Below are 18093 nucleotides of genomic sequence, written 5' to 3'. Positions count from 1 at the left end.
TGTGTGTGTGCACATACTCGTGTGTATGAGTACATGCCTACATGTGTGTTTAGAGGTCAAGGGACAGCCTTAAGTATTGTTCCTCAGGTGCTCTCCTCCTTGTTTTTTGTTTGGTTGGTTGGTTTTGGTTTTTCGAGAAAGGGTTTCTCTGTGTAGTTTTGGTGCCTGTCCTGGATCTCACTCTGTAGACCAGACTGGCCTTGAACTCACAGAGATCCGCGTGCCTCTGCCTCCCCAGTGCTGGGATTAAAGGCGTGCGCCACCACCGCCCGACTTGTTTGTTTTTTAAGACAGAGTCTCTCCCTGGCCTGGAGCTCACTGACTAGGCTAGGCTGGTTGGCCAGGTAAACCCTGGAGATCCGCCTGTCTCTGCCTCCCCAGTGCTGAGGTTAGAAGCCCTTCTCACTGTGCCTGGCTTCTTGTTGTTGTTGTTGTTGTTGTTGTTGTTGTTGTTGTTTTGAGACAGGGTTTCTCTGTGTAGCCCCGGCTGTCCTAGAACTCTCTGTAGACCAGGCCAACCTCGAACTCACAGAGATCCGCCTGGCTCTGCCTCCCCAGTGCTGGGGTGAGCACCACCATGCCTGGCTTTGTCTTTGTTTTAATGTAATGTGGGTTCTGGAATTCAAACTCAGGGCCTCAGGCTTCTCTCCTTGTCCCTCTGGCCATTCTGAAGCCCTTTCAATGCTGCCTTCTGAGTACTCTTTTTCTTTTTTTAAGATTGGGGTTTTTTGTTTTTTTTCTTTTCTTCTTTTTTCCCCCCCAAGACAGGGTTTCTCTGTGTATCCCCCTGGCAGTCCTGGAACTCACTCTGTAGACCAGGCTGGCCTTGAAATCACAGAGATCCATCTGCCTCTGCCTCCTGAGTGCTGGGATCACCTGAAAAGGCCAGAAGAGAGCATCAGACCTCCTAGACCTGGAGTAACAGTTATTAGTTGCCAGCTGGGTGCTGGGAACTGAACGTAGGTTCTCTGCAAAAGCAACCAGTGCGCTAACCGCTGAGCCATCTCTCCAGTCCTTCTATTTTGTTCTTACTCTTTCACTAGGAATGGATTGCTCTGGTTTAAAATCATACCCCCAAAATTTTCCTCATTATAGCTAAGCCACCAACTTAATATACAGTTAGTTCAATTACCATGCTTTGAATTTCGCTAGATTTGCTCTTTATTTTTGTATTTGAATTGGTGTTTGTTTCATGTTTTGTGACATCTTTACGAAATGCGCAAACAAGGAGCCTTGCAAGTGATCTGACTCCCTTTTCCACGCCCTGCACTCTGTCTCTGTCCCCTTTCACCACTCAAAAGTAGTAATTTTTTTTTTCATTTGTGGCTTAGCTCGCTATTTAAAATATACAGTGACAGAGCTGAGGCAGTAACTCAGTGGTTAGGATCATTTGCTGTGCCCATGGGGACCTGTGTTTGAATCCCTAACACCCATGTTAAAAGCTGAGCACAGCTGTATGTGCTGTAACCTCAGCACTGGGAGGTGGAGGCAGGCAGATCCCTACAGCCTGCTGGCCAGCCAGCCTCGCAGCACTGGGAAGCTTGCTGTTCAATGAGACACCCGATCTCGAAGACAGGACGTGGAGAGTGATAGCAGAAGACACCCAATGTCTGCTCCTGCGTCCACACGTGTGCACACAGGCACACACACCTCCATACATTCGCATGCATATATCATACATGTGCACACAATTACATATGTACCTGAACATGTATGCATGGCGTATGAACATGTTCATACTATTTCTATTTTTATCTTTTTTTTAGATAAAGGATTATTATCTACATTGCGCCGCATGCTCTTTCTAAAGTGATATTTCTAGAGAACATGTCTTGACAGATGACAGATTGCAGACTGCACACTGCAGTGATTTTCCCAGCTGTGTGGCATCCCACTGAGAAGATGTGTACTCAGTTCACAGTTTGTCTCCTACTGATGTTTGCATTGTTTCTGGTCAGCTCATGCTGCAGTAGCCTTGTACACAGCTCTAGATGTATTTCTGTGACTGTCTGTGGGACATTTTTTTTTTTTTGAAAGTTGAATTTGGAAGTCAAGACATTTCTAATTTTTCTTGATTATTACTAGATGACCACATAGGGATGACACATCCTAAGCCAGCAAGGCTGAAGAGGGAGGTCTGGCATCATTCAAAGGAAGTGCTTTTCAACCAGGGTCAGTTTTGCCTCCCTGGGGGCCTTGGACAATATCTCGAGTCAATTCTGGTCATTGCTAATGGGGGTGGGTGGGTGATCCCGCCAAAGACTGTGGACATACAACACCCTACACTCTACCGGACAGTGCCTGTGACAGACCAGCCCAAACAAGACTGACTCAGGAGAGCTACGGATGAGGAGCACACCCAGAGTGAGCAGCTCTTGGGGGTTTTTAATCATGGGGCCTCACCACACCTAAAGTAACTCCACTCCAGACTGGGACTGGAGGTCAGAGTCTGAGCTCAGATGATTGCAAGAGCTCTGTCATCATGAACACGTGGACACAGAAATACAGGTGTATACTCAGGTGTGGGCTAGCTTATTTCTTGACTCTGGCCACTGAGTCAATGTAAAAATGACACTCCAGCAGTCATGAGCAACCTGGTACCCAGATCCTGCTTTCTAAACATCCCTTCAGCAAAGGAAGCTGAGCTCTCCAGGGAGAGACGGAGCCTACGGCATTTGATGTAGACTATGATGCCGACATATTCTCATCATAGAAAGAAGGACCTTTGTGTGACAGTGCACATTTGATCTCAGAATTTCAGAAGACCATGAATTTGAGGCCAGTCTGGGCTACCATAGTGAGACCCTGTGCCAGGAAAGAAGGGAATGGGGGAGGAAAGGAGCGGTAGTATTGGAGTTAGCGTATGGGATTAAATAAACATCCGTTAATCCATAATGATGTTAATATAATTAAGAGAAAGGATGACTCTTAATAAATGAGTAAGGGGGCCAGGTGGTAGTGGCACACACCTTTAATCCCAGCACTCAGGAGGCAGAGACAGGTGGATCTCTGTGAGTTCAAGGCCAGCCCGGTCTACAGAGTGAGTTCCAGGACAGGCTCCAAAGCTACACAGAGGAACCCTGTCTCAAAAAACCAAAAATAGGGGGCTGGAGAAGTGGCTCAGTGGTTAAGAACACTGGCTGTTCTTTTAGAGGTCCTGAGTTCAATTCCCAGCAACCACATAGTGGCTCACAACCATCTGTAATGGGATCTGATTCCCTCTTCTACTATGGATGAAAACAAAGTACTCATATACATAAAATAAATAATAAATATTTTTTTAAAACCCAAAGATAAATAAATAGATAGATAGATAGATAGGGGGCTGGAGAGATGGCTCAGAGGTTAAGAACACTGACTGCTCTTCCAGAGGTCCTGAGTTCAATTCCCAGCAACCACATGGTGGCTCACAACCATCTGTAATGACATCTGGTGCCCTCTTCTGGCCTGCAGTCATACATGCTGTATACGTAATAAATAAATCTTTAAAAAAAAAAAAAAAAAAAAAAAAAAAGATAGATAGATAGATAGATAGATAGATAGATAGATAGATAATAAATAAGGAAGGAAACTTGCAGGCAAGATTTACTTGTGGATGCTAAAGTTATCACAGATTTAAGAAACAAGTTATTCACATCCTGGAGCTGGAGAGAAGGCTCAGCAGTTAAGAGTATTTGCTGCTCTGCCAGAGGACTCAGGATTGATTCCCAGCACCTACATGGCAGCTCACAACCATCTGTAAATCCAATTCCAAGGGATCTGATTCTCTCTTCTGTCCTCCACAGGCACCAGGCACACATGTGGTGCATGGACATACAAGCAAGCAAAAAAACAAACAAACAAACAAACAAAACAAAACAAAAAACCTACATACATTTAAAATAACAAGAACAGCCTGAAAATACCTTCCCCGTATTACAAAAGAAAAAATGGTAACATCATAGAACAGGAACTCTGGCAGACACCAAGGAATCAGTTCCTGTCACAGACACCATGTTGTCTAATCTGATGCCCTGAGGAAGGCGTGGTCACTGGTACCATTCCCCAAAGTGCATAATCATCGTTCTCACCATAGCACAGGCAAGCTCAGACTGAGACATGTCACCAGCACCCTTCAAAGGTGCCAAGGTACTGAGAAATAAGGAAAGACTAGCAATTGTGACAGATCAGAGGAACCCACAGAGAGAAAAGAAGGAAATGCAATGTGAGTCCTGGACTACAGCCTGGAACAGAAGGCAGGCATTGGAGGGATAAGCCTGGTTCAGGTGCACTGGTGTTGACCTCATCTTCCTATGATAGTCTCGATGGGGTTCAGACAACATCAGTAGCAGAACTTACAGAAGGAATAAGAGATCTTTGCTGTTCTCGTAACCTAAACAGTTAAAATTTTCAGAATAAAGTCAAGAACGTGAAGTGGCTCCATAGTACTCCCTGCATTCTCCCCAATCCCACTTCTCCCACACCCCCAAGGACACACTCTAACTCTGTAGTGCAGGCTGGCCCAGCTCACCCTATAACCCAGGCTAGCTATGAACTCAGTAGCTTCTTTCCTCTGCCTCTAGACTGCTGTGGTTACAGGACAGTATACTATGCTTGTGGGTATGTATATCTAGATAGATAGGTAGATAGATAAATACACACACACACACACACACACACACACACACACACACACACACACTGAGTGAATGAATGCAATTTTAAAATGTGATAAATGAAGTAATCTTTGTAAATACTACTAGGGAAAACCAATACTGAAACTGAATGATTATCTTATGTATGTATGTGCGTGCCTGCCTGCATATATGTGCACAATGTTTGTATAGATGCTCTCTGGGCAGAAGATGGTATCATATCTATTGGAACTGGAGTTACAGGCGATTTTGAGCTGACAAGTGAGTGCTGGGAACTGAACCTAGGTCCTCTGCAAGAGCAGTAAATATGCTTAACCTCTGGGCCATTTTGCCAGCAAAATTGAAGGATTTTATGAAGTTGTCAAAAATGTGAGAAGAAAACACTCTGAACCTTCTCCAACATACCCCCAAGTGACATTCTGGGGACCCCCCCCCTCTATTTATCCATTATTAACTGCACAGGGAGAGATACTTTACTCAGAGACCTCACTCCAAACATCACCACCTCTTCTGGAGTCGCCTCCGACAATTCCTGGCAAGGCATATCTCACATGGTCAGGATGCAGGGCAGTGGCCAGGAAATCGGTAGTGTGTCCCCCAGTCTATCTGAATCTTCCAGGGATCGAGTTTTACCAGCATTACAGCCAGCAACAGGATTTTACTGGAAAAACCCAAGAAACCACATCTTCCAGGCCATGCCCTTTCTCAAATTCGCTCGGTGGACTCTCCAAGCAGGGGCTGGGGAGCACAGCAGGCCTTGTATGTATTTCCTCTGGTCACCTGTCTTGCTTTCACTAATTCTAACTCACTGTACACCACGGCTTTCATCAGCACATGGTGTCAGGCTGCTGTGATGGAAGGGACCCTGCTGAGAGCTAGGGTTCCTGGGTTCCGCACCCACATGTATACGAAAGTCCCAATGCTCCACTGTGCTCTTGTCCCAGCTGGAGCATGGCTGAGGGGCTGCCTCTTGGAGTCTCGGCATCTTTGGGAGATTCCCAACCCTAACTTATGGGAAGGTGAGGGTGGGACATACATGGAAAGGGAAATGCTTTTCATGATGTTCTTTTGGCACCGTGTTGAAGGTTCATGACATAGGCAAGGACACAGATCCCAGGGAACGGCCAAAGATCAGATGGGTGCAAAGGAGGCACCTTGAAACCTTCCGTGTGCCTTGGAACTGACATTTTCATGACATGGTTTCTTGTTCATACTTCTGTTTAGAAAAATAAAATTGAGCGAGGAGTGGTGGCACATGCCTTTAATCCCAGCACTCAGGTGGCAGAGACAGGAGGTCTACATAGCTAGTTCTGGGACAGCCAGGGCTACATAGAGACCCTGTCTCAAAAAGAAAGAAAAAGGAGGAGGAAGAGGAGGAGGAGGAGAAGGAGGAGGAGAAGAAGGAGGAGGAGGAGAAGAGGAGAAGAAGAAGAAGAAGAAGAAGAAGAAGAAGAAGAAGAAGAAGAAGAAGAAGAAGAAGAAGAAGAAGAAGGAGAAAGAGAAAAAGAAAAAGAGAAAGAGAAAACTGAATGTGTTGTCTCCTGCTCCTCTGCATTTCAGGCACAGCCTTCCGATGGGGCTCTGTGAAGGCTATCACGTTGATACATGGGGAAAGTTGCGAAGTTAGAGCTCAGATGGCGATTGCTCACCCCTCAGCTCCTGCACTTCTGTAGCCCTGCATGGAAAGGATCCCTGTGTGCTCCCTTCGCATGGACACGCTAAACTCATGCAGGGCATGACCCTGGGAGCTGCTGCAGCAAACGAGCTACACTGTTCAGTGCTGCTCCGTGACCAAAGCAGAGACAGCTGTTCAAGGGTCCCACAGGGAGGACAAGGCCCCAGCAAATGCTCTGTGGTGCCCCCCAGCTTTCCAAACCCTAGTAAGCACAGAGGAGCTGCAGATCCACCATTCTGCAAAGAAACTGGGTGCTTCCCTTGAGCCAATTCCAGCTGTGTCTCTTTTGCTAAAAACTTCCCAGATCAGCCTGGTGGTAGTGGTGCACGCCTTTAATCCCAGCACTCACTCAGGAGGCAGAGGCAGGTGGATCTCTGTGAGTTTGAGGCCAGCTTGGTCTACAGAGTGAGTTCCAGGAGAGCCAGGGCTGTTACACAGAGAAACCCTGTCTCAAAAAAAAAAAATCAAACCAAATAAACAGAAACATTCCCAGATCCACTGCTTGTCTGGTACAACCAAGGCAGAGTTTTCTGTGCTGGAATCCCTGGCTCTTGATTTCACAAACCCATAGCACAGAAGTCTGAAAGTGAGGGCCAGTTCAATCCAAGAGTATTTCAAGACACCCTGTGTAGGCCACACACATCATTAAGGGAGGGTGACCACAGAGCTCTGGATCAGTCCCTAGAGAAAGCTCCCAGGATGCATGTGTGTCCCACTTTGTTCTGAAAAAGGTGGGGAGGAGGATGTGCCTGAGGGACCCTATCTGACCACACCCTGTTACAGGCAACAGCCTGGACCAACTTGATCCTGTACATCAGGGCCTGAGCACAATCATGTAGCAGAGGTGCCTGTGAAGCTCCTAAACCCAAAGAAACTGTCACCAACATTGTGGGTGTGTAAGTAGGTAGGTATGGAGGAGGACACATGAGGATAGATGTTCACAGCAGGAAAAAACACCAGGTCAAGGTTCAGAACCCACCCTCAACGAGGTCTGCCTACAAAGGAGGGGCCAATGCCCTGTCACATTCTCTCTCTTGACTTTTGGGTGGGCATGTGCTGTGTGCCCATCATCTTTAGATGCTGTGGGACACTGTCCATTCCTTCCTCTCCCTTTCCACCTGCTTCTGCCCAGATGTGCCTGTTCCTTGGCTCTGCCCAGCACATCTGTATTCCATCCATCACTAGACCAGGACTCTAGGGAGAGGACAGGAAGTACTCCTCACATCCACTCATCCTGGTGCTTTTTAAAACCTGGCTTGCGGTCACTGAGCCCAGAGCCACAGAGAGGATTTTTTTTTTTTAAGACTAAAACATATAATTAAAATCTCTGTTGGGTTTTGGGGACAGTGCAGGGCGGCTCCCCACCCCTTCTTTCCGGAAACACAGATTTTTGGCATTTGAAAGTGACAAGCAGCTGAAGTGAGGCTACCCTAAATATACCATCCTGAGCACATCTGTGCAGCTGGGGCACGTATCTTGTTCTAAACCCTTGGCCTTTACCATAGGGAGCAAGGTCAGCTTCTAGCCCGGGCTCCTCCTCAGCTGTCACCCTAGACTGCCATTACCTTCACCTCCAGCGGGTCCTGCAGGGAACCTCTCAGACCACATGGCTCCCACTGGCACAGCCTTGCTCACAGACCTGGATTCCAGCCAAACCCACTGCTACGCCCAACAGCCATGGTCTACAGACAACTCCCCGCTGCCTAGAGCGTGCTTGGCCACTGCCAAGACACCTTCTTGTCCATCATTTCAGACGTCACCATTTCCTCTTGCATTCTGCCTGTCTCTTCCCTTTGTCCCCTGGTTGATGGCACTGGGTTTCCCTCCCTGTCCTAAGGTCCTTCCGCGGCCGACTTTGTAATGTGGCCTGCACACTGCACATCCCTCTCCCAGGACACCGAGGGAAATTCAAACAGAACGGACAGCTCAGCTCAGCTGTCAGATCTGAGCCCCCCACCCCACCCTCTCATCAAGGGCAGGCTCTGGGTGTCCTCTGTCCCACTGAAATTCAGCCAATTATGTCCCTGTAGACAGGGTTTTACCCTGGAACTGTGATAATGTTCTGCCTTGGGACCAATGTCCACCTTGCCATTGGCTCAGGAGCTCTGAGAGAAGGCATTTGGATTCACTGATGGGTCCAGGGACCTGCTGAGCACTTGCTGGGTTTCCCTCTATACCACCTCCTGGGGCCTGGTGTGCTCCCAGAGCAGACCACAAGCCTGTGCGTAGAGCAGGAGCGGGCCCCACTCCGGCTGCCTGGGGTCCTACTCTGAGCACAAGCCATCCTGGCTCCTGGTGATCACCTCACTCCCACTTTGTCTTCCAGTGGAGCGAGACCGTACCCTGGACTACCAGGAGCCACACTGGAAGGAATTCCTCTTTGACCTAACCCAGATCCCTGCTGGGGAGGTTGTCACAGCTGCTGAGTTCCGGATCTATAAAGAACCCAGCACCCACCCACTCAACACAACTCTCCATGTCAGCATGTTCGAGGTGGTCCAGGAACACTCCAACAGGTACCTTCACTCTGCCCAGATGCCCACCTCACCTCACGGTCTCATGGTCTAGGCTCTGGCGGGGCATGTCCCGAGGGGGCATTTCCAAGAAAGGAAAGGGGGGCGCCTCCTAGGAGAGGTCCTGAGACGTGAGAAAAGGGCTTGGCCTGGAACTCCCTGCCCTGCCACTATGACTGTGGAGCCCTCAATAGGCCACAGTACTGAGCCACTGAGCCAGTGTCCCCATCAGTAGCACACGGACACAGTAAAATGCCAGGGGTTGGTTATCAGTGGACTGTGGTACCAAAGGAGGCCAGTCCAGAGCCAAGCAGGGAAGAAGCTCTGAAAGAGGACCCCAGGCAGGCACAAGACACAGGCAGCCATGCCGACCTCAGCCCTTGGTTAATTGTTCTTTCATGTCCACAGGGAGTCTGACTTGTTCTTTTTGGATCTTCAGACGCTTCGATCTGGGGACGAAGGCTGGCTGGTGCTGGACATCACAGCAGCCAGTGACCGATGGTTGCTGAACCATAACAAGGACCTGGGACTCCGCCTCTATGTGGAAACCGAGGATGGTGAGGCTGCAGGGCTTAGCAGGAAGCTGCCCCAGGGGCGGTGGGAGGTGGTTCCAGCAGAGGCTGCCAGCCTAGTCCACGGAGACCTCTCACTGGACCATGCTTGGCCTCTCTTGAGGACTCAGTGGGTAGAGTGGCCAGGTCCTGGACAGGGGAGGCCCTAGCCAGGGTTGCCTTCCTGTCCCTCCTACATTACAACTGACATCCTGAGAACCAGCTCTGGTACCCTCTAGGGGAGAGGGATGGAAGTGGTGGGGGTGGAGGGTGGCGCTTCTCCAGGGGCAGCAGGCCTCCACTCAGAGAGATTCTGCAGTAGGAAGGAGGCGTGGGGGATCTGCACCCCAGGTTCTGAGTGCAGAGGCCTGGGCTGTCCCTGCTCTGCAGTGTTGGAACTCAGTTTCGTGTCTACACAGGTTTATTATTCACTGCTTCACTCCCAGGGTTTTCCCGGGACATTTCCTTTATGTCGGCAGTGAGGACAGAAAGGACAGCAGGACAGGAGACTGGCCTGTCCGGGGTCCAACAAAAGGCTGGAGGGATAACTGGAAGGAGAGGGCAGAGAGGTGGCAGGGGTCACTCTGAGTTAGGGGAAACTGGCAAAGTGCTTGGAGAGTTTAGAGCAGTTTAAAGCAGTGGGCGACAGATGTGACTGTGGTTTTAAAAGACCAGGCTAACTTCAGCCCCTCCAGTAGGGGATCCTAACCACGCCCCCAGGTGAGTTCTCCTGGGTACCACGGGGCCCCAGAACTCACTGCCAGTTGTCAGCAGCTCTTCCAAGAGTTTCCAGTGTCTGTCCAAGGCTCTTGCCAGACAGGCCAGAGGCAGGGATGGCCAAGGGTGTCCTCAGCCAGTGAGACCCATGGCGATCCCAGTCGGTGTCCTCCCTGCTCTATGACGCAGCGCAGAGGCGGCCTGGGGCAGGCTCACAGGGTGCATCTGGCCTTTCCCTCTCTGTCCCGGTCCTGGGAACCGCGTGGCCCGTGGACCATGGCGGCGCTGAGGCTTCTGGCGTGGGCGCTCCCGCGCGGGGTCTCCGCCCGCTGCCTACAGCCCGCGCTGCCCCACCGCCTTGGCCTCCGCTTTGCTAGCGACCGCTGCGGGCGTGTCCGCTTCTACAAGGACCCGGTGAAGGCGGTGGAGGGCGTCAAGGACGGCTCGACCGTCATGCTCGGGGGCTTCGGGCTCTGCGGCATCCCCGAGAACCTGATCGGCGCACTGAAGACCAAGGGCGTGAAGGACCTGAAGATCGTCAGCAGCAACGTGGGCGTGGATGACTTCGGCCTGGGCATCCTGCTGGCCTCCAAGCAGGTCACGCGCGTGGTGTGCTCGTACCTGGGGGAGAACGCTCTGTGCGAGCAGCTGTACCTGGCGGGCGAGGTGGACCTGGAGATGACGCCTCAGGGCACCCTGGCCGAGCGCATCCGCGCAGGTGGCGCCGGCGTGCCCGCCTTCTACACGCCTACCGGCTACGGCACACTGGTGCAGGAAGGGGGCGCCCCCATCCGGTACTCGCCCGACGGCCACCTGGTCACCCTGAGCCAGCCGCGGGAGGTGCGCGAGTTCAACGGCCGCCACTACCTGCTGGAGCACGCCATCCGCGCAGACTTCGCCCTGGTCAAGGGCTGGAAGGCCGACCGCTCGGGCAACGTGATCTTCCGGGGCAGCGCGCGCAACTTCAACGTGCCCATGTGCAAGGCCGCGGACGTCTCGGTGGTGGAGGTGGAGGAGATCGTGGACGTGGGCTCTTTCGCCCCGGAGGACATCCACATCCCCAACATCTACGTGGACCGCGTGATCAAGGGGCCGAAGTACGAGAAGCGCATCGAGCGCCTGACCACGTGCGACAGCCCGCCCTCGACCATGAACAAGAAACAGGCCGAAGCCAGGACACGCATCATCAAGCGCGCGGCTCTCGAGTTCGAGGACGGCATGTATGCCAATCTGGGTATCGGGATCCCTGTCCTGGCCAGCAACTTCATCAGCCCCAAGATGACGGTCTACCTGCACAGTGAAAACGGGATCCTGGGCTTGGGCCCGTTCCCCTCGAAAAAAGACGTGGATCCCGACATCATTAACGCGGGCAAGCAGACAGTGACCGTGATTCCCGGGGGCTGTTTCTTCGCCAGCGATGACTCTTTTGCCATGATCCGCGGGGGACACATCCAACTGACCATGCTCGGTGCCATGCAGGTTTCCAAATACGGTGACCTGGCCAACTGGATGGTGCCAGGCAAGAAGGTGAAGGGCATGGGCGGGGCCATGGACTTGGTGTCCAGTGACAAGACCAAAGTGGTGGTCACCATGGAGCACTGCACCAAGACAAAGCAGCCCAAAATCATGGAGAAATGCACCATGCCGCTGACCGGCAAGCGCTGCGTGGACCTCATCATCACCGAGAAGGCTGTGTTTAGTGTGGACCGGAAAAAGGGGCTGACGCTGACGGAGCTGTGGGAGGGCTCGTCGGTGGACGACGTCAAGGCCACCACAGCCTGCCCCTTTAAGGTGTCCCCCAACCTCAAGCCCATGCAGCAGATCAAACCTGATGCTTGAGGAGCCCTGACCCCCGCCCCCTCCCTCCAGGGCTGATTTGCGAAGGAGTTAGCGACCACAGGGGACATGCTGAGCAGCAGCACCTGGCCAGTGTGCCACTGGCTTCTCGGGCTTCCTGATGCCAGATGGTATCTTCTCAAGAGCCGAGTGATTTTAATTAAAATTCCTAAACTGAGCCTGTGTGTCCTGTGCCTAACTAAAGCCCTCCGCTACAGCCATGGAGGAGACTGGTCCCCGTCCTTCACTTTCTGTGACCTTCACATACAAGGCTCCCAAGTGTCCCCTGACAGGTCTCAACACCAGTGCTGCTCCTCATAACTGAATCATGAAACAAGAGGAAAGCATAAAGGCGGGAGGAAATCCAGAGTTCACCCGGTGCCACTTTACCACTGCCTTGGATGCAGAACTGCAGATCTGTGAGCAGGACGAACTCTCTGGCTTCTCTTCCTGGGCCTTGTTTCTGCTCCTAATTTTGTTTCCCTGAATCTGCCTGCTCCCGACTTCCTCCTGGGAGCTGCTTATGTGTCCACAGAAGAGAGGCAAGGCTTGTTTTCTGTGGGATGAAACTGAGGGAAGATGGTTGGCACTGGTATTCCACCTGAAAAACCACTGTACATAAACAGTCCCAGCGTGTGTCAGAAGAGGCCTAGGCTTAGCACAAGTGGAGTCTAGAATCTAATCAATGTCACGGATGAGTTCTTACCTAGTAAACTGCAGTGTCTCCTGGTGCCCATACCACACTGACATTCTGTTCCGGAAGTCCAGCAGGCCTCCCTTCCTAACTCCAATGTGGCAGCTCTGGGGTCTCTCATTCTGAATTTGTAATCTCACGATGGAAGTGAAGAAAGTTATAGAGGGTGTGTGTGTGTGTGTGTGTGTGTGTGTGTGTGTGTGTACACACGCGCGCCTTGAGAAAGCATTCCTCCCGACATGCTTTTCTGTCCAGAGCTGGGAAGCCTGGTGGCCTTCTACCAGAGGGGTCCTAGCTGATGATGGGGTCAAGGAGCAGAGCTGTAGGGAAGATGCACTCTGGTTTGGGCAGTGAGCAGCTTCTCCAGGCCTATCAGATCCAGAACTCTGAGAAGAGCAGCATCAGTCCCTCTGGGCTTCCGCTCCAGCTCCATGGGTCTCTGCCTTGTGCTGGGCAGGGTAGGAGTTGCTTGGCTCTGCAGCTGCTTGCTCCAGGCCTTGAACAGTTGATGCCGTCTCTGGTCTTAGTTTGTGTGCCTGTAAAACGGGAACCTTGACTGAGCTGCATCCACAGGTTCTCAGTCCAGCTCCCCTTGCCTTAAGAGCCTCCAGAGGTCTCTAGCACACTTGCAGGCCAGCTTGGAGGACTTCAGTCAGGGACTGCTCTGTCCAGCCGAGCCTCAAAGACCAGTGACATCAAAGGAAAACAAGTGTGCCTGAGCCTGGAACACGGACGGCCTCTGTGTTCCAAAGAAGCCGGGGCTCTGCCGGGTGGTGGTGGTGGTGGTGGTGGTGGCGGCGGCGGCGGCGGCGGCGGCAGCGGCGGCAGCGCACGCCTTTAATCCCAGCACTCGGGAGGCAGAGCCAGGCAAATCTCTGTGAGTTCGAGGCCAGCCTGGTCTACATAGAGAGTGAGTTCCAGGAAAGGCTCCAAAGCAACACAGAGAAACCCTGTCTCAAAAAAACCAAAAAAAAAAAAATTAAAAATAAATAAAATAAGAAGAAGCCGGGGCTCTGGGACTCCACAGGGCCTGTCCTGGGTCCCAGCCTGCCCCTTGTGTCATTCATAGGGCCTGACACTGTGGCTTTCACCACCCTTCCTGCTCACAGCTGCTCCATCTTCCCATGTGTGGCCCTGGGGCCTTCCCTATCTTTCCCTCTGTGCCTGAGGCTCTGCCCCCTCACAGCACCTGCTTCCCCAACGTCTTCACTCTGGGCCCCTCTTCCTGCGTGACCTCAACTGAGTCTCTTCTCAGGGCCAGCCTGCAGCCCCACAGCTCTCAGCATTGGTCCTGGGATGGGGTCTCGAGCCTAGCACATTTCTTAGTGGCAGGTGAAGTCATAGGTCAAAGGCTGGAATGAGGAGTTTTCTTTCAAGTGCCTGGTGGACATCTGGTGTGCAGTCCAGCTGTTTGAAGGACTGACCTTTGAGCGGACTGTCCACCACAGGCAGACAGTGGCCTTGACTCCATGTGTAATGAAGGGCCTGGTAAGAGTGCAAGTGGAGCAAACAGACCTGAGTGTGCCCATGAGTGTGTTCTGTTTCGTTACAGTTTTGTGTGGGGATTATATCTAAGGCTTCGGCTTACTAGACAGGCGCTCTGCTACTGAGCTGTGGCCTCGCCCTTCGGGTTCTTTTACATTTCTTCCAGCACTGGGTGGAACCTGGAACATGGAACATACTAGTGTCTGAGTCACATTAGTGTCTGAGATTTTATATATGCACATACATGCATGTACATGTGTGCATCGGTGCTTGTAACATGTCAGCTGAACATCAGCACTGTGTTTAATGATCTATAAAGTGAGCATTGTTGGGCTTTGGTGTAAGGAATCTCACACAGGCACAAAGGGAAATGGTTCTGAGTCCTGTCCTGACTCCAGAAAGGAACCTGACTGCCTGGTGGGAGGTGAGCCCACCCAAAGCGAGCTGCTGCGTGTGCGTGGTTATTGTGGACAACTATTCTAACAATGGGAAAGGTTTGCAGTGCTAAGGCCTGTTACAACTTAAACCAACAGAACGGAAGAAGCCCAGATATGAAATGGGAGCTCTGGAGTTATGGAGGGAATTTATGGTTACTCTTCCTTCTTGAAAGTTTTTTTTAACCCCTCTGTGGTTGTTATACTGTTTGCCCATTTTTATTTGGTTTGATTTGGTTTGTATTTTTAATTTTTAGTTGTTTGTAAGGTTGGTTGATTTTTTTTCTTTGAGACAGCCTTGGTGGGTCTGGAACTCACCTATGTAGACCAGGCTAGCCTCAAATTCATAGAAATCTGCCTGCTTCTGCTTCCCGAGTGCTGGAATCAAACGCATATGCCACCATGCTGAACCTTATTTGTTTTTTGAAACAGGCTTTTATATGTCAGGCTTTGACCGACCTCCAACTCAATATGTAGAGTGGAATGACCTTGAATTCCTCATCCGCCTGATCTCTGCCTGAAGGCCGGGTTGCAGGAGTGTGCCACCACATCAGCTTAATACACTACTTGTACAGTAGAAAGGGCAGGGCAGGACTGGAGAGTTGGCTCAGGGGTTAAGAGCACTTGTTGCTCTTCCAAAGGACCTGGGTTCAATTCCCAGTACCCACATGATGGCTAACAACCATCTGTAACTCAAGTCGCAGGGGGATCTAATGCCCTGAATGCATGTGGTTCACAGACATACATGTAGGCAAAACAACCATACACATAAAATAAAAAAGAAAGCAAGCTCAGGGACCACTGACAGGGCCACCAGCAAAGTCGGAGCTGGTGGAGGAGGCTTTGCTCTCCTGGGTTGACGGTGCTGGAGAGGCATCTGCAGTCTTTAATGGATCAGGGTACACCCCCACCCCTTATAGGCTCCTGTAGCTGGAGTTTTCTCCAGTCCTGCCTGGCCCACAGTCAGGACAAATCTCTCTCACCCACCAGTCCCGCAGCCACTTAGACCCAACCGAGTAAACACAGAGACTTATATTGCTTACAAACTGTATGGCTGCAGCAGGCTTCTTGTTATCTAGTTCTTATATCTTTTTTTTTTTTTTTTTTTTTTGGTTTTTCGAGACAGGGTTTCTCTGTGTAGCTTTGTGCCTTTCCTGGAGCTCACTTGGTAGCCCAAGCTGGCCTCGAACTCACAGAGATCCACCTGGCTCTGCCTCCCGAGTGCTGAGATTAAAGGCGTGCGCCACCACCGCCCGGCTAGTTCTTATATCTTTTTTTTTTTTTTTTAAGATTTATTTATTTATTATGTCTACAGTGTTCTGTCTGCACATATCCCTGCAAGCCAGAAGAGGGCACCAGATCTCATTACAGATGGTTGTGAGCCACCATGTGGTTGCTGGGAATTGAACTCAGGACCTTTGGAAGAACAAGCAGTGCTCTTAACCTCTGAGCCATCTCTCCAGCCCCTAGTTCTTATATCTTAAATTAACCCATATCTCTATAGTCTATAAGCTGCCACGTGGCTCGTGGCTTACCGGTACCTTACATCTTGCTTTTAATGGTGGCGGCTGGCAGTGTCTCTCTGACTCAGCCTTCCACTTCCCAGAATTCTCCTCTCTGCTTGTCCCGCCTATACTTCCTGCCTGGCTACTGGCCAATCAGCATTTTATTTACACAGAGCGATATCCACAGCAGCTCCCTCTTCCTGTGGACAAGCTCCGGGCTGTCTCCCTGAAGCTCCTTCCTTTCTTTAAAGCCATAGGCTGGCCTGGTGAACACACACTCGGCACTGGAATGAGCCTGATGTGAACTGAACCCTGGACTTTGTTCTGACCTCTGACCCTGCTCAGCCTGAGGCCTTGGTAGTGGGCATCAATGGGCATCAGGGCAGTGAATGCCCTGCCCTTGGATAATCAAGCTTGTTGTGCTGGGAGAATAAGGCCCAGCGATGTCCTTGCAGAGGCTGCCATGAGCTAGTGTGTTATGAACCTCATATTCTAGTCCCCAGAAAGTGGAGGATGAAGATGGGACCTGGGTGTTAGATCACCAGACCAAGGAAGTCTGGGTCCTGAGCATCCCCAGCAGTGGACTCTGAGTGACTGTGACTTGGGTTATTATGAGGACATTACTGGGAGAAACCCTGACACCTGTCAAATGTTCCCGTCTGTCAGGTTCTCCCCAGCAGGAATGCCTGTGGCTACTGAGGTCCCTGTCCCTGTCACCTCAGACCTGCTGGCCAGAGTGCTTGGGTTGGTCCCCAGATAAGGAAACAGAGTCACAGGTGCCGCACCACCCACCACAAGTCAGTCAGTCTGTCTATGTCTCCCAGGGCACAGCATGGATCCTGGCCTGGCCGGTCTGCTGGGACAACAAGCACCACAATCCAGACAGCCTTTCCTGGTCACCTTCTTCAGGGCCAGCCCGAGTCCTGTGCGGGCCCCGCGGGCAGCGAGGCCACTGAAGAGGAGGCAGCCAAAGAAAACGAATGAGCTTCCACATCCCAACAAACTCCCGGGGATCTTTGGTGAGGGTGGGGTTGAGCCTCCCTCATCTGAGGAAAGTGGTGGCCTGCCAATGAATCTCACTAGTGTGCCTACAGGAAGGGTGGGCTGTGCCTGGCAGGGAGGGTGGGCTGTGCCTACAGGGAGGGTGGGCTGTGCCCGGCAGGGAGGGTGGGCTGCTATCAAGAGTCTGCAGAGGAAAGCAGAAGCCGAGTGTGCCCAGAGCACAGCCACACCCTGTGGGGATGGGGAGCCACCGAGGACTGTTGAGCTGGGTCATGGCATGAGCAGGGATCCAGAAGTGGAACTTGTGATCCCAAAGGTTCAGTTTCCTGTTGTCCTTCATTTGTAAATGTGTCTGTCATGCCCCTCCTTACGGGAGTACCATGGCAACTCCGTAGAGCAGGACCCCTGAGGAGACTTTGCACCTTTCTGTCCTGCAGATGGTCATGGCGCCCGAGGCAGAGATGTTTGCCGTAGGCACGAGCTCTACGTCAGCTTCCGGGACCTCGGCTGGCTGGTAATTTCTGCCTCTCCTCTCTGAATGCCTCCTGCAGAGCCTGGGGTCTCCAGGGTGGAGGTGGAGCTACTGTGCCTTTAGTGTGCATGAAAGCTGTGAAAACGGAAGCAACCTGAGCCCTCTGCCCAGTAAACTGTCAGCACTACAACAGGGAAACTGAGGCAGGGCCTTTGGGTTCTTTCTGCTACAGCTGCTGCAGGAGGCATGGGGGCAGCTGTGGAGGAGACAGCAGAGGAGGGTGAGGTGTGGAGGACAGAGCTGGGGTCCACCCCTGCCTGCTGGGGGTCACTGAGGGGGATGAGGGTTCACAGACACAGGTCATCCTGTGACAGGACCTATGATGATGGTCAATGGAAGGACACTGATGTGACTCACCTTTCCCCACCCACAGGACTGGGTCATCGCCCCCCAAGGCTACTCAGCCTATTACTGTGAGGGGGAGTGTGCCTTCCCACTGGACTCGTGTATGAATGCCACGAACCATGCCATCTTACAGTCCTTGGTGAGTACCACAGTGGCCAGCTGGGACCCAG

At 51.7% G+C, this 18093-nt stretch overlaps 2 protein-coding genes across 3 annotated transcripts in view; both read left to right on the top strand.

Annotated features, from left to right (window-relative positions):
- The window catches only part of LOC131904011 (bone morphogenetic protein 8A), a 32085-nt gene that overhangs the window by 10607 nt on the left and 3385 nt on the right, over positions 1-18093 (top strand). Inside the window, exons 2-6 of one of the 2 annotated variants that reach the window (XM_059254917.1) lie at positions 8636-8825; positions 9231-9379; positions 16869-17069; positions 17484-17560; positions 17952-18062. In XM_059254917.1, coding sequence (XP_059110900.1) covers positions 8636-8825; positions 9231-9379; positions 16869-17069; positions 17484-17560; positions 17952-18062 — 728 coding nt within the window. Of the gene's footprint in view, positions 1-8635; positions 8826-9230; positions 9380-13932; positions 14109-16868; positions 17070-17483; positions 17561-17951; positions 18063-18093 lie in introns of those variants that run through there. The other variant, XR_009377653.1, reaches the window with a different exon arrangement.
- On the top strand, positions 10295-12104 carry LOC131904010 (succinyl-CoA:3-ketoacid coenzyme A transferase 2A, mitochondrial-like). The gene has a single exon (XM_059254916.1). The coding sequence runs from the start codon at positions 10367-10369 to the stop codon at positions 11927-11929; it is 1563 nt and encodes a 520-aa protein (XP_059110899.1). The 5' UTR covers positions 10295-10366; the 3' UTR covers positions 11930-12104.

Source organism: Peromyscus eremicus, chromosome 2 (genome assembly GCF_949786415.1).
Source record: "Peromyscus eremicus chromosome 2, PerEre_H2_v1, whole genome shotgun sequence".
NCBI classification, from domain to species: Eukaryota; Metazoa; Chordata; class Mammalia; order Rodentia; family Cricetidae; genus Peromyscus; species Peromyscus eremicus.
This window is presented reverse-complemented; position numbering and strand designations above follow the sequence as displayed.

What these genes read in the sequence shown, in the direction of transcription:
- LOC131904010 (XM_059254916.1), top strand. Translation starts at nt 10,367, where the DNA reads ATGGCGGCGCTGAGGCTTCTGGCGTGGGCGCTCCCGCGCGGGGTCTCC.